At 27.7% G+C, this 25,297-nt stretch overlaps 3 protein-coding genes across 13 annotated transcripts in view; 2 read left to right on the top strand and 1 right to left on the bottom strand.

Moving 5' to 3' along the window:
• LOC107441200 (Non-SMC element 1) overlaps positions 1 to 2,385 on the top strand; it is a 17,284-nt gene extending 14,899 nt beyond the window's left edge. For all 6 annotated transcript variants that reach the window (XM_043041946.2, XM_043041944.2, XM_043041945.2 and 3 more), the window contains one exon: positions 1,878 to 2,385. In XM_043041946.2, coding sequence (XP_042897880.1) covers positions 1,878 to 1,991 — 114 coding nt within the window. In that variant the 3' untranslated portion in view covers positions 1,992 to 2,385. The remainder of the gene's footprint in view (positions 1 to 1,877) is intronic.
• Positions 1,983 to 24,906, bottom strand: LOC107441199 (trafficking protein particle complex subunit 12). Of its 3 annotated transcripts, none has more exons than XM_016054369.3 (14): positions 24,577 to 24,906; positions 23,730 to 23,996; positions 21,753 to 21,984; positions 18,994 to 19,322; positions 15,278 to 15,391; positions 13,553 to 13,666; positions 13,270 to 13,408; positions 12,574 to 12,686; positions 12,393 to 12,465; positions 10,919 to 10,992; positions 7,039 to 7,137; positions 5,041 to 5,138; positions 2,391 to 2,475; positions 1,983 to 2,307 (listed from the first exon to the last, which is right to left on the bottom strand). In XM_016054369.3, the coding sequence occupies exons 2-14, from the start codon at positions 23,988 to 23,990 to the stop codon at positions 2,053 to 2,055; spliced, it is 1,986 nt and encodes a 661-aa protein (XP_015909855.2). In that variant the 5' UTR covers positions 23,991 to 23,996; positions 24,577 to 24,906; the 3' UTR covers positions 1,983 to 2,052. The 3 variants fall into 3 exon arrangements, with proteins under 3 accessions (XP_015909855.2, XP_015909857.2, XP_015909854.2); XM_016054371.2 differs by having other exon boundaries at positions 24,726 to 24,812; XM_016054368.3 differs by having other exon boundaries at positions 24,686 to 24,802.
• Positions 24,867 to 25,297, top strand: part of LOC107441198 (dystrobrevin beta) — a 47,466-nt gene continuing 47,035 nt past the window's right edge. For 2 of the 4 annotated variants that reach the window (XM_016054363.3, XM_016054365.3), the window contains exon 1: positions 24,867 to 25,297. In XM_016054363.3, coding sequence (XP_015909849.1) covers position 25,297 — 1 coding nt within the window. In that variant the 5' untranslated portion in view covers positions 24,867 to 25,296. The other 2 variants (XM_016054364.3, XM_071180232.1) reach the window with 1 other exon arrangement.

Here is a 25,297-nt window from a genome sequence, read left to right as displayed (position 1 = left end):
ATGGCTTGGCCATGGGTAATCCATTTATTTCTAAACTAAGTGATATTTACATGCATTATTTTAAACTTTAGTTTTTTGAGATTATATAGTTTTTATTCTACACTCATTATAATGAAGACTGTTTTGCTGAAAGACAAATAGAAATTAAGGAAACTTTGAACATTCTAAATTTCATAGACCCGTGCATTCAATTTACAGCTAAAAGAGAATCGGACAATTTACTTCCTTTTCCTAACTTTCTAGTAACCCCCGTAAAGAGAAGTGTCTTAAAACCGTTGTGCATCTCAAGCCCTTTGCTGTTTCTTTTGTCATCCACCCAATCAAAAGATTGCAGCATTTAACGCTGTCAGAGCTCTTAACATTTGTTCTTTATCTAAGTAAATTGGATCAACTTAAAACCATTAAAGATAAAAGTTTCCCTCCCAAGGTAATCAATATTATTAAAAAGATTTGTAGCGTATCTACCACTACAAAATTACAACTACAATTCACTAGTATATAAGACATGTTAACTCGACTCTATGTTGGGGTACCTTTTCATAGATGACGGTTGACATGGTCTGTAACTACTCTCCCCACATTGGTGACCCGGACGTGATGTGAACACGCCTACCTTGGCAAAAACGCCCACTTTGATCTGGATACGCCTACATCGGCAGTAACGCCTACTTTGTTGGATGGTCCACATTGAACAGTTGACTTGCTACTTGTGACTGCAACAGTATTCACCTCCTCGCACTGTTGCTACTCAGCCTCGAGCACACAACGTTGGCTTGCATACACTCGACTGCTAACGGCAACACAGGAGCGACTACAACCGTGAAGTTAATACACCTCTCACATTCAGCACTAAAAAAAATACGGTGTTCTTAATACAGCTCTCCCGGCTTCGCACAAAACAGCAATGAATCAACTATTGGCATCCATTCATCGAATTCTATCATACCTATAATTCTGGTGGGGGAGTACTGTAGCGTATCTACCACTACAAAATTACAACTACAATTCACTAGTATATAAGACATGTTAACTCGACTCTATGTTGGGGTACCTTTTCATAGAAGGTTGACATGGTCGAATACTCCTCTCCCCAGATTTCTAAATATGCTTACAATCCTAAGCATGAATATAACAAACCCAGATATCTAAAATTCTCTCAAAAGACAAATTCAAAATTATCTTTTCTCTGTACAGTTTTTTGAACCTCAAACAACCTATTAAATATGTTAACAAACTGGGGAATATACAAAATTTCACACCAATGAGGTTTATCATACATAGAACAAACTAAACGAACACTCAAACACCGGCTAAAATCGAAGCTATATCCAGAATTTCACCATTCATCCATTTTAAAACATTGTTGGACAAAGGGTTACAAGTTTGATTCATATGTAAACCTGGTTTTTTGGGAGAGTTTATACATCATCAAAAACTCTAAATGACCTAACAATACTCTCTCTCTCTCCATGATAACAAAAATGGTATATAATTGTAAAATTATATACCATTTTTGTCAAATATTTGGAAATCCTATTTTTTTTTTTTTAATTTTTCAATCTTTTGTCATTTTTACTCTTAAACTCTACATTTATCTCTTTAGTATAATGTAGTTTAGTCCTCTGTTGAATTAAATCATCTGTTTTTACCATTCCTGTCTTTTATCTCATTGATGAAGGTGTACTATTTGATACCAAAACACATATAGGTTTTAATAAATTTTACACATTGTTCTAAATGCATTTTAATATTATCACATAGCATTACTCTTGTAATTTTATTTTATTTTGTGTGTTACACTAATTAATAGGAATTTTTGTGTTGCATTTTTTTAACAAATTGTAGAAATATTAACAATTATTTTGTTTCTTTGCTAGGGTGTGAACTGTGCATCTTGTGATACAAAAATCCATTTCCATTGCAAGGAAAACTATTTCTCAAAGGTTGCAGTCAACAATACGTGTCCTGGTTGCAATGAACACTTTGAATGAAAGATAATTTTATTATTTACATCACATAATTAATTTTTTACAGAAGTGCATTTCGTGCAGGCTAAGCTTTTGCTGTTTGAATTTTTAAACAATTTACATTGAAAGAATCTCCAGCATATTTTGATACTAATTCTAACATGGCTAATTTCTTTTGTGGACATCGAGAGGATTCCAATTCGTAAAGTGTGCAAACATTAAAAATCAAGCCATCGTGTAAACAAGCAGAAGGTGATTGTTGAATGGCTGACTCCAGCAGCCTTAAAGATTCTTTCAACTGCCCCGTGTACAGTTTACAAACTGCCATGTTATTCACAAGCTAAAAGAGAAAATTTTTTTTAATTGCATTGTAAATATCTCTTTATACTCAAATAAAATGAAAACTATTTGTATTTTCCTTACCATAGCATTTGGTTGGAATGAATTAGCTTGCTCAAAGTACTTAAAAGCTTTTTCATTTTCGTCGCAGGCAACAGCAAGCAAAGCACTAAAATATTTTAAGAAAATAGGTCATTGCTTATAAAATATTGAGTAAATGCATAGAATTAAAATTTTTATGTTCGAAATTAAATGTTATGGCTATGCATAATATTATAATTTTTTATAACATTAATCATATTTCATTTCTATAACATTAATCATATTTCATTTCTATAATGATTTCTCACTCAAATTTGATAAAATTTATATATTTATTCCTAACTATTTATTAAATTTTGATGTTATAACATTTATTAGGAATTTAGAAGTCATTCTTCAATTTAAGAATTAAAGAAACCACACATTCCTAGATTAATTAAAAATTTAATATGCTCTTAAAAACAAGTTTTAAATGAAGATATTAATGCTTTAAAATTCTGTTTATATAGCTTGCACTTTAATTCCAAAATACGAAATTCCTAGGAGCCAGGGTGAATTTTTAGGAGCCAGCATGATATAAGAGTGCAAAGTAACATAACAACTTTTTGCTTTTCTGTTAACATATACCATACCAAAATATTAAGCACCACTTAAAATTATTTAGGTGACTGTGCACTTGGGATTTGTAAATCCTTGCTTTCATCAGTTTGATATTTCATGGGCATGTAACAGCTAAATTTCTTTTCTTTAAAAAAAAAAAAAAGGCCTATAAAAAATATATTTTAAAATGAGTTAAATGCTTCACTACTATAATTTTCATGATGGAAATATAGTAAGGTCATATTTAATGTTTTTTTTACTTCTTTTTTACAAGAATTATTACTTCCAATTATCAGTTCCTGTTAAAAACTTTTTTGATTAATTTTCGTATAAAAAATGATTAAAAACTAAATTTATATAGTTCAATTTTGAAGAAGTTTTGTTCAGGATTTTTTCATTGTCAAGTGAAAATTTTTTTTAAAGTAATTTGAAGTAAAACTACTTGCATACCTTAGTAAAAGGATGATCAGATTTTATGTTTGGAACGGCACGAATTTACTGTTGTACACAGTGTAGACATTTGTCTTTAATTTAAAGATTTTTTTCTGCTTAATTCAGTAAAAGTAAAAATCAAAAAATTTTTGATTACATTTTTTAGAAGTAATTTGTAGACTTGATAACAATAAGATAAACAAAAATGAATAAGTTTGTTAATGATGATATGTAATGACTGTTATTTATAGTATTCACTCTGGTATACATTTTTAATAAATTATTTTAGTTGCAATATTCCTTTTTACCTGAGGTTGGATCCAAGTCCAAATGGTAACATCTGTTCATCAACGATCTTAATTTTTTTTTGTTGATAAATACATTTTTTAAAACCTTTAGATTAAAACAGTTCAATGTTTGAATATTAAATGTCATTTTTTATCCACTGCATACTTTTGTTAATTTTTTTTTTAATTTTTTTACCATTCCTTTTGAGTTTAAATGATAAATATAACAAAACTTAAAATTTTTAAAGAATTATACTTTTGTAAAAAAAAAAGAAAAATAGACTAGGTTTTTTTACCCATATCTTAATGTCTCCATTGAATAATTTCAAGGCAGGGTTGGGTTTTTGCCGTCAAAAACTGGTTTTTGACATGACAGTGGTAAAAACCGTGTTTTTACCGGTCAAAACTGTCAAAAACCTACTGTTTTCTTTAATTTATGGCATATAGCGGACAATATATTATTTTCACTTAAGTGCCTTTATAAATGAATTTGTAAACAATTGCTATTGGTTTTGCAACTATATACATGTATTCTTATAGAAGGATATACATTCATACAGAAATATTGTAATATACTTATTGAAAATAGTGATACTTAACTTTTATGATTCTAGCTTGATTTGCAAAGGATTCAAAATTTTGCACTTCTTAATTGTTAGAAATAAACAAACAAAAAAAAACTTGGAACTATTAATTAATTCAAGAACTAAAATGAAGAATTTAAAATTTGGCATTTCTTAAACATTAGAAATAAGCTAAACAAAACTTTCAAAAGTTGTAACTACTAACAAACTCTAAGTCAGGAATGACTTGACATTCTTCAATAATGTAATATGCCTAACAAAATGTTGCTTGGAAATGTTGAAAATTTTGTTCAGTATCCTAATATTTTACTTCAAATAGTATGATTTGATATAATCATGTTGGGAAAACGCAAAAATCTGTTTTTAAATATCTTTTAACAACTTTTTTTCTAATTTTATTGCCCCAAAATGAGTTAATTTTAAATCATAAGCGGTTAAACTCAAATTAAAATACAGTTTTATCAAAACTATGGGTTTTTGACATGACGGTAAAAACCATGGTATAAACCGGTAAAAACCGTCATGTGTCAAAAACTTGCCAACCCTGTTTCAAAGACAGTAAATTAGGTAGTGACATGATTTTTGTTCCTTTTTAATAAAAAAAAATTATGCATCTGTTAATTATGCAGTTTTATAACTAAACTGAATTTTTCGTTGTAATTTTTCATTAGCTTTTCTTAATGTAAGTAATTATTAAAATTACAATTAACTTCGTTTAGAGATTAAGAGACCAGCTTTTATCATAATCAATAATTAAAGGATAAGAAGTATCCTTTATTGAATACTAACTTGTTGATATTTTCTTCCACTCTAAAATCTGTGGAATTATCTTTGGCAATTGTTGTGGCTTTCCTAAAATAGCTTTCAGCACTTTGCACATCACCAAGCTACAATAAATGGAATTTTTATGTATATATTTAAGACCTAAACACTTTAAAAATATAATATTTTAATATTACCAGGCTTTATTTTTTTTCTTTCAATTTTGATTCGTTGACTTTCCTTATAATATTTTAATTAAAGACACTTAACCAAAATCTTAAAAAAGCAATGGCTATGGAATAATTTTAAAAAAAAACTATAAAAGCTAAACTTGAATTTTTCATTTGTACTTATTCTACATGTAAATAATAATGAACTAAAATTACATTATTAAGTGCATATGTTACAGAGACATCATCTGTATAAAGAGCATGATAGTCTTGATTTTTCTGAAATATTTTCCCATCTCAAGATATGTCATTTTCCATAATTTTCGAAAAATTCAAAAAATTAAACATAAAATTTTAATAAAAACAAAAATATTTAATTAAAGCATTTAGTTAACATCGTGCTATAAGATAGAGAATTTCCTCATTTTCAGATAAGCAGTAATTTTTTTCTACAACTATAAATGTATATTATAATAACTGTTAGTTTTTGGTGTTACATCCCACATTTAGACTGAATTTAAAATTTTTAGAAATTTAAGTTGCATTATACAGACTTTTCAAAACATTATTTTTTTTAAAATTTTCTAGCAAATTCACTGTTTACGAATGAATATGATAAACATAATACATTGTTCAACTGGACTGTATTTAGAAATTAACTTTTTCAATTTTTTTTCCTTCAGTTTACCAGTTTTTAGCAATCTTCTGTGTCGGAACAAGAATCAAACATAGGCATTATTTTATATTCATAACGTGGGGTTAATTGATCATCAGATTATGAGTTAGGTCCAGCACAAGGACCAGTTTAACAATTATAATTATGGTCTATAATTTTTTACTGTGTTTGTTATTGTATTTAATCTATGCAATTTATTACCAATGGCTTAAAGAATTATAGTTTGTCTGCGGTAAGAACTCCCCCCGCCATAAAGTCTGAGGTCATCTGTTGCTACGGAAACAAGAATAGCGCATTTCAGGGAGGGTAGTTCCTCTTCTCTCTAGGCATAACACAATAGACCAAAGAAAAAGATTCCCTTTCTTTTGCTGACCTTTACCTAAAACCTTTCCTAAGCAAGACCCCAAACCCCTACTTGAAATAGTTACACCTCGTTACCATAGTCACTGACATAATTATGCAGGTTAGCATAATATAATTAATTATGCAGGTTAGCAGATTTATAAAAACTTTTTTCTCTAGTTACATGCAATACAAGTGCATTCAAATAAAGTTTTAATGACAGTACCAAATTTATAAATATGAGAAAATGTTGCGAAAAAAAATAAGGCTCAATTTTTCAAAAACAAGGCGTAATGAATTCTAAGATGTCGTATGAAATAAAATCATTAAAAAAAAAACTTTTCTATGGTTCTGTGCAAAAAATTAAGAAATAAAATATTTTAATATAACTTCTAAGAATTCAGTTGATGTTGCTTCAGTTAATTGTCTAAATATAACATTCAATTTATATAAAGTTTATCTTAAAATGTGTTGTAATAATTTCTTTTAAAATTTGTAAAGAAAGCAGATGAAAAGTCGCCAGTTTACAAACAATAATAGCATCATATAAGCTGCTGACTTTTCATCTCCTTTCTTTAAAAATTTCTTAATAAATTCTTGCAACACATTTTAAGATAAACTTGATAAAAAATGAAAAAAAATATTTCTGGAAAATTAACTTAGCTTATGTAAACTTGATTCTTGTAAGTTACACTAATATTTATTTTTAATTTTTAGTTCAAAACCATAGAAATGTTTTTTTTTTAAATATTTTATTACATAAAAAATAGTATAACTAGAAATTTAGATAAAATTTTTTTTCTCTCATTTTGATTTTAAGATATAAATTACACTTACTTGCAAATAAATTCTGCCTAATGCAGAGTGAAGATGTGCTGTATCTTTCCCACTTTTCTCTATCAAGAGTTTTGCTATAGAAACAGCTAGAATATAGTCCTATTAAAAAATTTACAGGTTATAGAAACTTTATTGTTTACTAAACCACATGATTAATTACTAAATGTTAGAAACCGTGATGAGCATTAAACTATAAATTTTATTTTAATGACAATAATTAAAAACAAATGCAAAGCTTCATTTCTTAAAGAATAAAAAGGGCGGTGGTATCAGCTTACAAAAAATACAGTGAGAGCTAAAAAAAAAAATTATTCGAATAAATCTTTGGTTCCTAAGACGCTAAGAACAATATACAACACTTGACATACATTTGCAAAATTAATAAAATTAAGTAAATTAATTTGCTTGATTAAAAAATATGCTTATTACAAAATTTATATAATATTTGCTACAAAAAGGCTATCTTGAGAGATTGTAATTGCATATATTGAGTTTCATATTTACTGCCTTTAAACAAACTGTTTCAGAAATAAAACAGTGGTGCTGCCAACTAATATTTTTGGGAATTCCCATTTTGTGGAATGAAATTCCTAATCTGACCGAATCATAAATATGTGTGCAATTTCATTTGCTTCAATAAAAAAAAAAAGAATTAATTTGTTACTGATATTCCCCAGTATTTTATATTCTTGCCACAAATCTATTTTTGATTTAACGATTATTTGCTTAATTAATTATACTACAGGGTGCGTAGCGTTTGTAAAAAGTACGTAAAGGTGCTTTTTTGGGGATTTCGTTTTTAAAAGCTTTTAAAGGTGCTTTTTTCAGCTGGCGTTTTTAAATAGTGCTTTTTTTTCGAAAGTTTTTTTTTTCTCCAGTGATATCTGGTGGATCCTATGCATTTCACGAAAAATGGGGAGTTTGCTACGTAATCATTCATGCGAACTTCATGTCCTACCCACGTTATGACTTGTGCATGCGCGCACACTTTAAACCGAGACCCGAGTGCTTCAATTCGGATAGAGAATATCAGATCCTTATAAAATGTTTTTCTTTTTAATTTATTTTAATTTTGTTCTTGTTTATTTTATTTTACTTCTAACACTTTTTTTGACGTAGGGGGTAAGGGTACTTTTGTTCTGAGTTCAGGGTCAAGTTGAATTCACTCGGTGATGTGGGAAAGTACTGATTGTTTCGATTTACGCCCGTTTCTTTTTGGGTTTTTTTTAACGCTAAAACTGTTTATAAAAAGTTTTTGTTTTTCAATAATATCATTGATTGAATATTTTTTTTTATTGCTAAACCCCGTCCCGCCCCAAAGGGGGCATCCGGGTATTAATATTTACAAAAGTAATAACATGATGAGCTAAAATTTTCTTTATACAGATGAAAACAGATGATTTCATTGATTGAATATGAATTTTTTGAGTGCTTGAAAATTTTTGTAAAGTGCTTGAAAAGTTTTTAAAAAGTGCTTATTTTTGATTCAAAGATTTGGCTACGCACCCTGTACTAACAAAAGAGCCATGATCGCTTAGTGGCTGAGGATACTGAACTGTTATTATGCAGCTCTGATGTTCGATCCCCTGCCTTAGTTCAAATGTGATTATTGAATCCATGATTTATGCACAATGCTGACCACACTGCCTCAATGAGGCAGTTAGTCAAAAAAGTTTGTAGAATCTTAACCTCATTGAACCCCTTGGCTCACAATAGGCTGTTGGGCAGAATGTTTTACTTTCAAAGTCAATCAAATAAATAATGAACCATTTGATCAATAAATATAAGAAATTAATTTCTAGCGAAAATGAAGAAATAATTTTACACTATCCCATGAATCGAATAACAAATAATTAGGTAATCGAATGCTGAATAAAAATAAAATATCTTGAAAGTGGTTCACTTGTTGTGCTATCTGTAAATCAAAAGAATGAAAATCCAAAAATGCTAAATTCAATTTTATATGGTAAATACATTTGAATAGTGAAATGCAACCTGAAAGACAGTTAAACTTTAAATATAACATATATGTTTAAAAGTTAGAATTATAAATATTTAAATTAAAAAATAATTCCTTTAAAATGAATAAAAAACTTTAAAAGTAGGAGGGAAAAAGTAGACTGACATCACACATTACAGGTCATATAAACGATTGAGAAAGGAAAGCACAAGAGTTGAAGGCAAAGAATAAATTGAAAAATTAGCAATATTAGTTTAGAGAAATATTAACATCAAGACCACTAATTATTTGAAAAAAAATATTTTATATTTGTTCGGTAAAAAAAAAAATTTTTTTTTTGTTAATCTTTTAAGCTATATAAAAAACAATTTCAATTAAAAAAAATCAAAAACGAATTGAAAATTTTGACAAAAGATCAAAAATTGTGCTTTTTTTTTTGTTGATCTTTATTCATAAGAGTATCATGGCTGCAAAAAAAAAGAAAAAATATTTTACGCGATTGAATTTCCTAAAAATCCGAAAAACCATTAATCTAAACTGTTTAACAATTTTAAAACTAATTTGAAATTTAAACAAATTGAGGCAAATTATTTATTTACAATGTGGATGCGGCATATATGAATTCCAAAATATCATAATTCCTTTGAAAATAGTAAAAAAAAAAACTTCAAATTTGACATGAAATAATTAAAAATATAACAACCATATCTAAAACATTTTAATACAGGAATGGTCTATCAATTCTCTAAAAATGTGAGAAATGCCATATTGTTTCAAGTAATAGTTTTTGAGTTCTGACAATGAGAAGCATGCTCGATGATTATTATTTTATTTTTTTTTTAAATATAGAAAGATAATCAAAAGTACTGATAAACATTAAAAGTAGGTTTAACATTTAATTTTGCATTGTTTACGTACATTGTTACTTTCAATAATAGAAAATTTTTATGTGTTTAAAAATTAAGATAAGTTTCTGCAGTAGGTTATAGAATCAATATTTTTTTTACAACTTCATGTAACGTAAGCCTTTATTTCCAACCAAACTGTATTTACTTATTCATTGATACACTTTAAAATTTTTCTAATTGGCGTCTTGTCTCTCAATTTCTGATGAAACTTGCTCAGAAATGGGACAAATTGGCATTTCAAAGGCAGGGAGGAAAATAGATTTAAAGAAGATATAAGAATTGAAACACAGATATCTATCTTTGTTCATCAAAAATGTGTAATACATTTATTTAATTTCATTTAGTTTTCTAAATTAAAGCAAGCATGAAATTTCTTAAATTAGCCAAATGGTGAAGCGAAATTTGCAGAATAATAAAAATCTTTGGAAGCTCACAAGAACTTCCCATCTTGGCTTCCATGGGTAGAAACAATTTTTTTTTTTAGATACTTAAACTTTAGTAAACATATTTTGATAAAAAAAAGTACAATAGAGAAAGAATATCTTTAACAAGATCCATCGTATTTGAATATGAATGCATTGAAAAACAGATTAGGTAAAAGGAAATTAATTACTGTGCTGGTTATATTTGGAAATGAATTTAATCTTGCGAATGTGTAATAGCAGATGATTTTTACATACTTCACTCATAATTATAAAACAGGTTCTTAGAGATTATTAGAACTGCCTTTTAGACATCTTCAATAATTAGTTAGGAAAAAATAAGATATCAAAATTCAATTTGTGTTCTAAATAAAATTTACATTTTACTACTTTTTAAGATTTTTATTTTAGAATTTAAATATGTTTCTAAGTATAATTTAGAGATATTTTTGAAAATGTTTTAGCCTTTTATTTTTTTTATCTTTGAGTATAGTATCAAGATTGGGAAAACCAATTAATAAATAATTTGAGTTAATAAATCATTTGTATTATAATTATAAATTTACAGATATAAAATGAGAGCAATTTACCTTTTGTGCAAGTACACAGTTCAGAATTGAAAATAATACCCCTTTTTCTCTTCGTTTCCAGACTTCTAATGAAGCTAAATAATATGATAATTAAACTTAATGGTTTATCTAAAAGTTTAAATAACGGAAAACATGTTGTTACATATGGCTTTATTGGAAATATTAATCCATATACAATAACGGAAAACATGTAATTACCTAAATTTATAAAAAATAGTCTCATTTTTTTAAAGTATTCACATTAACAGTTCTTTTAACTATGAACAGTATTGAAGTAAATAAAAAAAAATAATTTTACTAATACTAGTTAACTTCTTTATTTCATAAAAAGCTAAGAAATTCTGAGCTAATTAAATACAACAATTTAAAAAGGTAAATGACTACAACGTATTTTAAAAAAAAATAATAAATTGGTGAAACATGTGACATACTATAAAAAGTTATTATCATTATTCTTTTAATTATGAACCAAATACCAATTTAAGTATAATACAAACATATGAAACTCTAATTAATGAATCAATTCTTTTGGTAATCAAATTTATTCTAACTGTTTGAAATCAAGTAACAACATTAACCCTGTGACAGATCAATGAACTGAAAGGGGTCAGTTCATAGATATTACTGATTAAATTAGAGTTTTGGCGGTTTGCTAGGAAGTATAAATCTTAAGCATAACATAAGCCCATGTAAATCATATTACATAAGAAGTAGCAACAATTTCTTTTTGAGTTTAAAATTTACATAATTATGTGTTAATTGTTGGCATCAAATAAATGGAAATTAGGTTGAGGATGAAAGCCAGGTAGTCAGTGTTCGATCTACCTACTCCTCACTTCATATCAGTTACTATAACGTCACAACCTTTGAACCACTGACCCCAAATAAAGTTCTGGTTACAGACTCTTTGCCTCATCACATGAAAAATTGCTGTTCTCCTTTTGTTTATTTCATAAAGATTCTGGTCCTGGCAGGGACATTTTTGTAGAAATTAATAGTTTTATTTTTAGAAACTTGGCTCAAGTAGCAAATCAGCTGAAAAGTCTATTTTTCTTCATGTACAGTGTACACTAAAGAATTCATATTTTTTTACTTGTGATGTTCTTTATCAGGGTTGCCACTCAAAAGGGAAAATTTATAAAATACAGGGAATTTTAGAGTTTTTCTTCACAAACTGGGAAACTGTAGGGAATATTGTTTCTTATTTTTGTCTTTTAAAAAATGGATGCCACTCAAAGCACAATTTATGGGATATTTAAGGATGATATTTCAGCTATACTTCATTTACTATGGCATAATTTGTTTTAAGTATGTTTCTTTTCAGCAATTAAAAATAGCATAATTAGCTCCAATATAACTCAAATAAGAGCACACTGTTTCCTCTTATATATTGTGTATAATATGTACAGGGAATATTGTTTCCAGTGGAAACCCTGTATACTTAAACAGTACAGCTAAAAATAAAACAAATTACCTGCTTTTCTTTGGTCGGATAGTTCTATCATGCTTCCATCTTCAGCGCAACCACTTTCAACATTGTTCAACATCTGCATTAAAATGAGAGAAATTTTTACAATATTAACTTGTAATATATTAGATTTATAGATAAAAATTATAACCTGCACTTTCTATGAATAAATCATAAAAGTGACTACCTTTTGTACAATATTGAGAATTCGATACATGTTATCCAAAGCAGTTTGATGATTTCCTTGATATTGAGGAAGTTCAGCTAGAAGAAGACGGAGTGCAAATGGTACCATAGAACCTAAAATTGTAGAAATAAGTAGATTATCAAAAATATGGTAGCTTTTATTTCATTAAAATTGTAAAGTGTTGATACGTAAAAGAGAACTTAAGAAAAAGCTTCATTTCAGATATTTATTTGAATAAAAAGTATCTTTGAAATGCTTTGAATGAAAGAATTTTCGAATATCCTTTATTTTTTACAACTAATTTTATGAGTGTGAAAGAAAAGAAGCAGGGCTTGTTTCTTAAAAGGAAAATCTATACAAAATCTGGCACATAAATAATTAATATACTTAGGAAAAATAGTTTACTGCCTTACGCTGATTGTAATAAAAATTAGCCAGTACTTTTAGAGAATCAAAAGAAAAAATTACACACTTTTGCTAACACGTCATTGTTATGAAACCAAAAACGTTACAACTGATGTCTCATTTAACTTTAAAAACAATATAGTTAAAAGATGTTAAAAAATTCCTTATTTAGGTAGGTTTATAATCTTTAACTTCTTAACTTAACCATTTTTTTGTAAAAGATTGAAAATGCTCAAGTTATCTTGGGCTTTTAGGTTAAGGGGTCAACTTGAATGTAATATACTTATTTACCTTTTCTTCCTCTATAAATTTCTGGATAAAATTCATAATACAAATCTGGTTTATCCATTACTCCAAAAACAGCACTTTCGACTTCAGCCAATGAAAACTTTCTGAGTTTAATGAATAAAGCCAAGCGAGTATACCATATCTAAAATGTTGAAAAATAAAAATATATATTTTAAAATTGCTTGAACATTAATTTATAACCATATACTTTAAGGATATATTGTTTAAAAATAAAAACTTTAAAATAAATATTTGTTCAGATTTTGGTTTAAAAACGTTTACGTACTCTTAAAGAAAAAGGAGTATGAGTGCTCGGCTTCCCATCTTTACCAGGACCTTGACCACAAGATGTTAAGAGTCGTTTTGTAAGATTTATAGCTGCATGGTAACATTGTCCTTCCTGTCAATGGTAAATACATTGTTTAAAATTAGATTTATTTTAAAAAATACATTCAAATCCAAAAGAAGATGATATTTTAGTTATGATATTTGCAAAAATGAAACACTGTTTCTTCATACTTAGTAAGGCAAGTGTTTAAAAATAAATTTAAAGAAAAAAAAGCTTGCTATTGTTTAAAACTAAGAAAAAAATCACAGCTCCTTAGTAATTAAGAAGATTGGGTCAGCTTCTGCTCCAAGATAATCTGACAATACTGTTCGAAAAGAGACAACTAAGTTTATTCTGTTTTAATGTTAAGAGAAGAGTTGAGATTATCCATCCCACTCTTTTTGTTATAAATAAACGATTCCAAGTTGAATGAAAATATTTTAAAAAGAAACTTTTCACTTTAATACAAAATATTTTCCACTGCAGCACTAAAAGCATTTTTTATTGTAACTTTTTCATCAAAATAAAAATATCATGGAAAATATTCATTAAGAAATTGAGAATATAATTGGTGCATTTTAAGCAAAATGATCAAACCAGATTCAGTAAGAATGACCCATTCATTCAATTTTATCAAAGTTCCTATTAATCTTCAGATGGAAAAAAAATATTAATTAGTTTTTTCATATGTTTGGAAACAGTATTTATAACAAGTATTGTAAACAAACATAGAGCAGTGTGGGAACTAGCTTTTATTTATAAATGTGGTATATTATTTGCTATTATAGTTATCATATATACTGGCATATATTATAAATTATACAACATCTTTTACACTGATTGCCAAGAATATAGTACTCAGGAAATTCAATTTAAACCATAAACAATTAGGTTTTACGTGATTTTATTTCTATGAAGCAATTTGTAACAACGTTACTGAAGAGCAAATGGTGATCACTATAGAATGTACTAAATGGTTTAATAGAATGTATTTGTGAAGAAATGGAAATTTTATAAGAATATTTTCATTTCTGGAATGTTTGAGATTTTATTGTTTATTAGACAATGAATATTTGTTGAACTGGTAACAAGTTGTTTTTTTTCAGTAGAACTTAAACTTTTTGGCAGTTATACTAAGAATTAGAGCAATATTAAATTAGCTTAAAAAGTACTCAATAAAATTACCTAAAAAAATAAATGTTGATATTACTAGAATAAAATTAATACTTTCTTGTTGTGTACAAAAGCAATTAAATATAATACAGTCAATGCACTTTAGCAAGACTCCCAGTAAAGCAACACTTCCATTATAGTGGATTCATACAAAATATAGTATTTTCTATTCCATTAATGCAAGATTATTCTAGTGCTCATTGAAACATAAGAACTAATTTGTTCATCAGAATAGAGACCAACATTTTTTTTTTCACTTTTCCATTTCCAAAAAGAAAGAAATATATGCAAAGTTGTCGTGATATAAGATCTGAAATTTAGTGAAATATAGAGTACATAGATATACTCTATATTTCCTCTGAATTTCAAAACGTGAAGTATATAAATATACTTCACATTATTGAGAATCAAAGAGATCATTATTGCATCCTCACACAAAAAAATAGAACGTCAGTTTGAAAAACTTGCAAGGAAATCGAAAGTTTGCTTATGTGTAACAATTACACCTACCATCAGCTTTTTAAGACCATTTTCATCTTCAGAAACATCATTTACCGTCAAAGCCTTTCTCTGCTGAGCAAAAGGAGAGTTGCATTCCATCAATAAAAATTTCACAGGATCTTCCTAAAATAAAATAATGTAAAATTTAATCATTGAATTGAAAAAAAATATGGCAAAACATGAAAATTTAAAAAATATTAACTTTTCTAATCATACTAACAAACCAATATTAAAAACTCCAAAATATGCCAAAAAGGAAAAAGACTTTAGAGAAACAGTTTGTGTTTTAAAGATCTCCTTCAATAAAATTTCAATCTATTTTCATATGTAATTTACTTATTGCATGGAGGTAAAAATAATTCAAGCTAAGCAAAGCATCTCAATTAAGTGGATATCATTGAAGCCGCAAAAAAGCCAGGCAACGAAGATTTTAATGAAGAGTTTGTCCTTCAACTACACTTAGTCTAGTGAAGGATGTATACAAAATTTTCATGGAACAAATTTCTTTCTGCATAAAATTTTCATTATTTATTGATAGTAGTGAGGGGAATAAATAATAATGTATTATCATCTTTTCTAAATTTTTCAGCTATGAAATAAAATAACAATTTAAATGTAGAATGCAGGCCTGTGATTCTTCCACTAACTCGTGGAAGTTAGCAATTCTCAAAATTGTTGATTTGCGGAAGTCTGTGAATTAATAATTTATATTTCGTCAAAGTTTTCTCGAAGTTCCTCTAATCTGAAATTAAAATTTCGCTACTTTAGCAAAAACTCGTTAGCTAGACATTTTTCTGCCCTTACAAGCATCTTCCTTTTTTCTTCCTAAGTTCTAATTCCTGCATAATATTGAATTTTTTTTTTAGGCAGATTTGTTTTATTCATAATAGACTGACAAAAATACAACTGTAGATAAACTATGAGAAAAAATTTCCAGAATAACTTTGGCTGGAATGAAGGAACAACTTAGGCAAGCGCAAAAGTATAAAATTGGTGGTAATCTAAAAAATAATTCCTGAAAAGTAAGTATTGAAAGATTTCTCTCTAGTGTTTTTTTTCTTATTTATTTAAAACTTACATTTTAATGAGTAGTAATTTTGTTTCAAATTCTTACTTGCAACAGAAGAATTACTTAACCAATGTGATATATTTGCCTCTTTGTAAATTTGGCTACAATTAGATTGAATTAATTTTTAATATGGTATTACAATGTTTTTTTATACATTATTACATTATATGTTAATGCAATGACAACTACTTAAATACAAAAAAAGAGGAATATGTAATTTTTGTCAATATATATTCTTTAACATGTTGTAGAATGTACTCTCTTTAAATTTTGTAATTATTACTTTTGCGCATAAAAATAAAAGTTTTTAAAAGTCTTCTGTGTACAAAAAGAAAAAAAAAACAATACAAGGAGAAAATAATTTTAAGCTAATTCCTTCTACCAGCAATCACATGACTGACATTGTTTTGGAGTTCACTGAAATGCTAATTACCTATATCTGTTAAGAATTGTAAAATACCATGTAATAAATATCTGCTTCAACCAATGTCTCGTACTTAATATAACCTTGAATGTACTCAGTGAGTTGAGAATGTATCTAGTGACTAGTCTTATTACTAGTGACTATCACTTAATATTAAGGAAATGCCACTTCTATTGTCATGAAAAGACGGATCGATGATTAAAATTTAGTGTCTATAAAAATGATCCCAACCGATATAATTATGCGTAAAAACAAATTTGCCAATTATGAATGATAAAGATATTTTAAATAAATAAATAATTATGTTTTTTGTTTAAGTTTGCATTTAATTCTTTATCATAAAAATTGGTAAGCTTCAAAAGATGAGAAAAGGTTTGTTTGAAATGCTTCTTATTTCTAAAATAACTTTTTTTTTCTCTTCCTAATTTAACTTTCAACTCAAAAAGTAACTCATTGATAGCATCGTCTCTAGTGCACTCTGATTGCAACATGAGGTTAGATCGTCAAAAAGAGCTCTCTCCATAAGAGCCTCTCACACAAATATTATATATTAACCTATTTATTTCTTTTGTAAAATTTTTTGCTTTCATATTTTTTCGTGTTACCTTATTTGACCTTTTCTGAATTTGGTGCAAATGTTTGCCAAGTCGCTGGGAGAGGTTTCAAATAGCCTGTCCTAAAGGTTATTTTTAACATAAGGTCTATGGAAAAAATTCCATGTCTCCTAAAAGTGGTCACAAATAGAGGTGGTATTTCCTAGAAGCTTCACTGTAATAAAATATCTATCTTACATCTAACAAGTTTTTTTTAAAAAAAGATCTAGATATCCAGTATTAAATTTAATCTTTGCATAGATCTAACAAATAAATGCCTAAAACAGACTTGAATTCATGAATTTTCACACAAAATTTTTTACACAAGATATGCTTGAATTTTCAAATCTTTCTCCAATTGTGAATTTCAGAACTCAATTATTTTTTTTAGAAAATGAAACCACATACTGAGTTGCTGAGCACACAACACCAAAATGCTGAAGCACTTTGCTTCGTTTTTCGTGTTTCTTTCTTTTAATGGGACTTAGCTGAAAATTAAGCCAAATTCTATTTCGCATTCCATTTATTAGATCCTGTGTTATGGAGCTGTTAATACTTCAGCTTATTTTAAGAGTACTTAATCTTTCATCAAAACAATCTTAAGCAGAGTTAAGATTAAGTTTTTTCTTTGTAAGTGTTTGTAATCATGATACAATAAAGTAAATTTTTTGTTAAGTCTGTTTGTTTTATTAGACATAAAGACTATTTGCAAAATTTACAATCGTAGTCGGCATTACTTTTCATTGCAAACACCACAGTTTTCAATTTTAATATTTAAAATCAATGCAGAGCTATCTATCCATGCATACGAAAATTGCATAGCTAAGTTGCCCAACTTGAAGCAGTAACAAAAAAATGTGATATATTAGATCATTATTACTGTCAAAGACTTTTGCCACAACTAGATATGTTTTAAAAACAGAGAACTGAGCCACTTAATCAAAATCACATATAGTTCTAATAGTATCTATGCCAACAGTTTTGTTAGGTTGCAGCAAAAATAAAGGCCACCTTGTATCTTGGTTTCCCCAATATAGGGTTAACAGATTTATAAACCATGATTTGAGGACAAACCAACGGAAAATCCTCAAAAAAATTAAGATTTCAGATCACAAAATATTTATGGAAAATATTAATTTACATCTGCAACAAAGATTCTTTTTTAAATTGATAACCATCTTCATCAAACTTGATTTCATTATTAAGTAGTTTTGAAATACATAATATGCATATAATTAAAATTTGTTTACATTTTGCTAGAATTATTATAAGACGAGTATTGCGTTTTTATCCCTTAAATTTAGCAGGGTGCTGTTTTTGCTTTTTGATTGCACTTGCTGTTAGACAAAACTATCTTGTTTTTAAATAAATAAATAAAAAAAACATGTACGTTTCTGCATTTTTTTTATATTTTACTGCAGATAAAAATAAAAAAACTAAACGTTTTCAGCTAAGTTTAAGGACACATGCTAAAATTAGGAAACATTTTTTGTTTTAAGAGAGTTTGAAATCTTTTGAGCACAACCAATTAAATTTGAGACAGACTGCAGAATTAGAGGATGTGTGGTCATCTTATCCTTATGCAATTGAAAAGCAATACATACACACATATTAATGATAAGTTAGTATAGTGTAATACCATTTCTTCTTCAATTATTACTCCAGGCATAGTTAAGTCATTTGGATCTGGTATGAATTGTCCTTTTGATGTAACCAAAGTTACTAAAATTTGCCGAGTCCGATCTGATGGTATCCATGAATCTTCAATATCGCTTGAGTTAGAAGAATCCAGAAAGTTATCAAGACCAGGTATTTTCAAGGTGGGTTGTTCAATTTCTAAAGCTCCAACTATTTTATCTTCAGCTATTTTATCAAAAAATGCTTTTCCATCCTTATCTTGACCACTTTTATCATCAGAAAAGAATTTCAAGAGAGGAGGGGCTGGATCATCCTTACAATTTCCACTGTCTGATTAAATATACATACATATATATAATATATATTTATATTACAGGCAGGTTATTGTATTATAAACATATTTTTTAAAAAATGAGGGTAAAATAAATCATGTAATTACATTTCAGAAACATTTTAATAGTAATACACACAATTATTACGAGAATTGAAGTCATAGTGGTATAAAATTATTAACCATTAAATGGAGAAAAAAATTAACAAATACAGCATTATAAGGCAAAATGTTGCTAAGGGAACATTAAAAAAATAATTTAATAAAAGTTTGACTATCCAGAGTAGGCAGGACTCTACAATTTCAGATACTTCAGCATCCAAAAATCTTAATTTTTAGTACTATCTTATTTTCTGGGGGGGGGGGGGATAACCCATCTGAATAATAAAAAAACTAGCACAATTGACGGTTATTAAAAAATAATGGTAAAGGAGAGAAAACTAATCATTGCTCAACACAAAAAGAATCTTTAAAATAAATAAAAAAAATTAGAAGAAATGAAATAAGCTTCTGAATACTTGCTTCTTATAATCAAGTAGTAAAATTAAAATAAAGGGGGCGTTTATCGAAGATCCATCAGTATTTACATGTTTTTCAACATTCCAATTCATCTTTAGCAACAAAAAAAATCATGAGTTTCCAAAAATTCTGGTCACTTGAGCTTTCCAGTTAATTGAATTCAGATAGCCAGGCTTTAACTCTAATAAATATGGAATAGTCTTTGAGATGAAAGCAAATGAATAAAAATAATTAGATTAGAAAAAAATCAAAAATAACAAATTAATCAGAAAATGTAAACAAATGATTATTAAATATATGCAAGATTTGAATTAAATAAAAAAATTAATTAAGTATCAGCAACTAAAAGAAAAAAGAAAAAATAATACAGTTTGTCAGCTAAAGTATAGGGTTAGGTAAAAATGCAGCCCTATAGGAAATGAACATATATGATTTTCACTGTTGAACAATATTTGTAATAAAATTCTGGCTGCGACAGTTCACAAATTTCATAAAAAATATGGTTGGAATATTGATTTGACTGCGTCAACTAAAAGAGTTATTGAAAAATTTAAGGAGACTGGATTGATAAGGTTCAACAAGACTACAAGTGGTAACATGTTAGACAACATGTAGTTTCAACAAGACTCTACGACACGCCATACAGCTCATGAACCAATTCAATTGCTGCATGGGTCATTTCCAGGTCCTGTATTCTCTTGTTTTGGTGATATGAATTGGTCCTCTAGATCAGAAGTTCCCAATTTTTTTCGGCTACTGACTCCTATATATTCTAACTTTTTTCACACAATCCTGACTTTCTTAATAAAGTCTATTAAGGTGAAGGCATTAACTGATAAAAGACTATTTTTAAAATATTTAATTAGAGGAATGAAGATCTTTCATCGTTATATTATTAATAATCTTAAATAAGGATCTATGAACGACAGTTAAACTTATAGTCCTTGCGCTGTGTCTAGTCTAAATTTGTTTTTGATGAATATACATAAGCAGAAAATGAATGATATAAACCAAATTATGGTTTACTTCAAAATGAAAACTAAAAAGTACTGTTATAACAGTTGAAAATGGTTATTATATCTATGGGGTTATTTAAGGTCAAAGATCTAAGACAACAAGCCTAGGTCCACCCATGCTGTAAAGGAAGAGATTCAACACTGGGTCAACGAAATTCAGCCTAATTTATGCAAAATGGTTATAGAAAATTTCAATAAAAGAGTGAGTATGTGTCAGCAAAGCTGTGAAGCTTATTTGCCCAATATGCCATTCCATATATAACCCTACTCTATGTACTTTATGTTTCAATAAATAAAAAAACTATAATTTGAAGAAAAAAACTGTGTTTTCTATTTAATTTAAATCTTATGTAAATTTTGGGTTACTCTTCATAGTTTTCAAAATTTTGCATCTTTAGAATAAGGGGGGTGGAGATAAACAGCACTAGTCTAACCCAAAAGATGCAGAAGGGAATTGCTTCAGTATTCGTAAAAATAAAAAAAAAATATAAAATTTAAAAACATTTTGCTATCTGATAGCATATATTTTTTTAAGTAACACTTTATTTTTGGTACCATATATATATTTATTTCCACAAATACAGTGTTACTTATCTTTTTAAAATATATATATATTTTTTACTTCTATATTTTTTATTATTTTAGTTCATTTTTAGAATCATTTATAACTACTCAATGTACAATTTTGTACAGTTTAGAAAATAGAAATAGGGTTGCTTGTATAAGTGCAAAATTCTAATAGACATTTTTCTTGAAATGTTAAATGTATGGCAAAATTGTTTAAAATGTTAGCATAATATAAACTGTATCAAGCAATCAAAAGTAAAATAATAAGCTTTCATAAAGATAAATGGATTCCCAAAGCCAATTATGTAGAGTATAAAATATATGTACCTATAGGAATTTCAGTGGCTGGTATTACTGTATTTTTTTCCAAATAAGATTCATTCTGTTTATCATCCAGTATATTTCTTTGTTCAATATTAGGAAATGAAGTTTGTTGAATTTTTTCTGGATTTTCAGCTAAAGCGATGAAGAAGTTTACCCCTTCTTTATCTTTAATTTCTTTATTAATATCATTTACATTAAAATATTTACTCAAGTCATTTGATCCTGCATTGGCAGTCTGGAAAAAAAAATGCAATAATGTCTCAATAAAATAGCAAAAAAAGAAAAATAATTAATTCATACATAGTTTTAAAAAATAAATAAATAAATAAGTTGTTGTACATCTATATATACATTAATCTATAGCAAACAACTTGCTAATTTATAAAAAATAACAACAACCAGACAATGGCCCTTCAATCTAAAAAAACATGAGAGCAGTGATTCTCAACCACTGTGCCGCGGCACTTTTGTGTGCCGCAAAATTCCTAAAGTGTGCTGCCAAATTTTAAAAATGTATATAGTTAAATAATTGAATTTACTTCGAATGAAGAGGAAAAATTATTTCGCTTTCTAACAATCGAGATTTAATTTTAAAATATTCGGAAGAATCACTTAATTCATTTTGGATTAACATTAGATGTGATTATCCCATGATAGCAAAAACAAAAAACTTTAAAAATATTATTACAATTTTCTACATCTTATTTGTGTGAATTCGGATTTTCAGTATTAACCAACATAAAAATGAAAAAAAGATCGAGACTGTTAAATGTAGAAGACGATATGAGAGTAGCATTGTCATTTTTAAGACCAAATATAAATGAAACTATCAAAAAACATAAAGCTCAAATTTCTCATTAAAAGTATTCCTATTATTCATGTGTAATTAATCCCTTAATAAACGTTGTTTTTGCAGTACATATTACATTATTTTATTTTACATTTCAAATTATAATCATAAACTATTTAATCGTTAGAGATGATATCTAATATCGTTAAAAGTGTGCCGCGACAAAAAAAAAAGGTTGAGAATCACTGCATTAGAGTAAAAAACACTAGGCAAGAGCAGTGAAGTTAAAAATAAAAAGTGCACAGAACATCAAACAGCATCAATAACTAGGTCCCTCCAAGGTACCACACTTAATTTTATATAATTTTTCTTAAACTTCACAATTGTAATTCTACCTATTTCAAACTATTAAAAAATCTACTAAAATATGCTGCTAAGCGTTATCAAAGCTAATATATATATAAATATTTGTTGCTGAAATTGAACTAAAGCCGGTTAACTTAAATTTATATAAAGAAATTAAGTTATATATTGGTAAATCACATATACAGTCAAATTCACCTAAAACAAGAATACGGGGACAAAGGCAATTTGTTTTAAAAATCGGAGCACTCGTTAAAACCGAGCACTAGAGTGCTATAATGCACTAAAAAACATTTCATTTACGGTTTTCATTAAGATTGAAGGGATTAAATTTGTGACCCTGAGAACATTGTTTAACAAACAACACTCAAGGCACTAAAAACTATATCACTTAATACTTGGCAGTTTATTAAGCAGTCAAACCATTTTATTAAAGCCTCATTTTTTTAATTACAAAAAAATCATTTTCATTCTTTGATCAACAAAATTTTTTTCTAACAACTTTAACAAAATAATTTTCCTGAAGATAATAAAAATTTTCTTGTTAAACTTGAGTTACCCTAACCATGAGTTTGAGGTGCTTTCTTTAACACAAAACTCAAGATCTTAGCGAGATCCTAAGTAGATCCCTATTGATTTGGACAGCACACATTTACTAAAAATAACTTAGCTTTGAAATTTTATTAAGTTAATTTTTTATAAGTTTAACATTTTTTAAGCATTACTTTAATTACATTTAACATTTATTAAATTTTTACGCGAAATAAGACCAATTTTAATGCATAAAATATTTATTTTTAACTTGAATTTTAAAATCTGACACTCACTTGGATATCAAGATTTTTTTCTTGAATTGATGTCTCTAATGATACAGTTTCCATTACTCCAAATTCAACATCTGATTTTGTTATCTCTGCACTCTCAAGTAAATCGTTTTGAACAAGTCCAAGTGCAGTGGACATATCTTTGTTAACATTCGTTGAACTGGCCTGTAGAGTTGATTTTTCTAATTCCGCTTTTGCCACAGCACTGGAATCTTTCTGAATACTTTCGGCTTCTAACTTAGAAAGATTTTGAAAAGAATCCATAATATTCTGAAATTAAGCAGAAACAACAAACACTAAAAATATTATACTACATTTGTAATTATCAATCATCAAGAAAAATAAATCAAAGCACATTACAAGGAATTTACAAGATACATAAACCCCTGCAACACTCTTTTATTACCAAATAATTAAAATTTTAAGAAACAGAACATGATACGTATCGATTTCGGGGGGTCGTAAAAAACCCATAATCAGTACTTAAAGTAGTTTAGGGGTACCTACCAATTACCACAATTCATCTCATAATCTATTACCACAATACTAGTAACTATTACATTTAATTGAGCTTCATTGGCGTCAATAACAATTTGTCCATTTTTACAGCCCCCCTCTGAAATGGATACGTACCAAGGAAATTAGTTTATTCTTTAATTTCATATCATAAATCGTAGATGATTTAATAAGTTTTAGAAACGCCCAACCTAACACCATAATTTCTGTGGAAATAAGAAATAAACAGCAAAGAAGTTTACAGAACAAGTAATACTTGAGTCTATATTTTGTCGGATAATTTGCATGTACTGTATAAGTTTTATCATAGACAAAAAAAAAAAAAAATCCATACTTAAGGTTGAGGGTGAATTCAAAAGATTAATCTGCAAATCCCTCTTGCAAACTTCAAAAGTGTAAATAAATTAAATTTTAGAATGAAGAAAATATTTTATTTTTCTTACATTCCTTAATTTATACATGTTACACTTATAAAATACAAGCACTTCTGTTTCTTGTAAAAGAGCTGTTAGCTGTTAGAAAGTAAATAAACAGACGAGTCAGTTTCTGAATCATGGTTACAGCTATATTTGAAAAATATATATAATTATTTAAGTATTTATTTTGGATAAAATAAACTCTTTTGTTCGGTGCAAAGTCTAGAACATCTGCATAAAAGTGAATCAAATTTGTTCTTTTTCATTTATTTCTTTAAAATCACTTAAAAATGATTTACATCAGTGTGAAAACTGAAGCTGTGTGAATAGAAATTGAACTTCGTTTTTGTTTTTGTTTAGATTTGTTTCGTTTAGTGATCGCTGCTCAAGTGTCAGAGAACGAGTGGAAGTTCTTGACTCTATGGATCAATTAACTCGAAGGTGGCAAAAATTCGCATAATAAAAAAGTTATGATTAATCTGTTTAATTAAGAAACATCAAATGTTATGAGAAAATTTTAGTATTTATTCGATTTTCCGGTCTACTATTTTGTTATGCTGGATTAGGATGAAAAGTAGAGCATTAAATTTTCTTCAAACGAGCTGAAGTATTTTGGAATGAACTTCTTTAAGAGTTAAA

The sequence above is a fragment of the Parasteatoda tepidariorum genome, chromosome 4, assembly GCF_043381705.1.
Source record: "Parasteatoda tepidariorum isolate YZ-2023 chromosome 4, CAS_Ptep_4.0, whole genome shotgun sequence".
NCBI classification, from domain to species: domain Eukaryota; kingdom Metazoa; phylum Arthropoda; class Arachnida; order Araneae; family Theridiidae; genus Parasteatoda; species Parasteatoda tepidariorum.
Note: the sequence above shows the minus strand (reverse complement) of the source record. Positions and strands in the feature narration are given on the sequence as shown.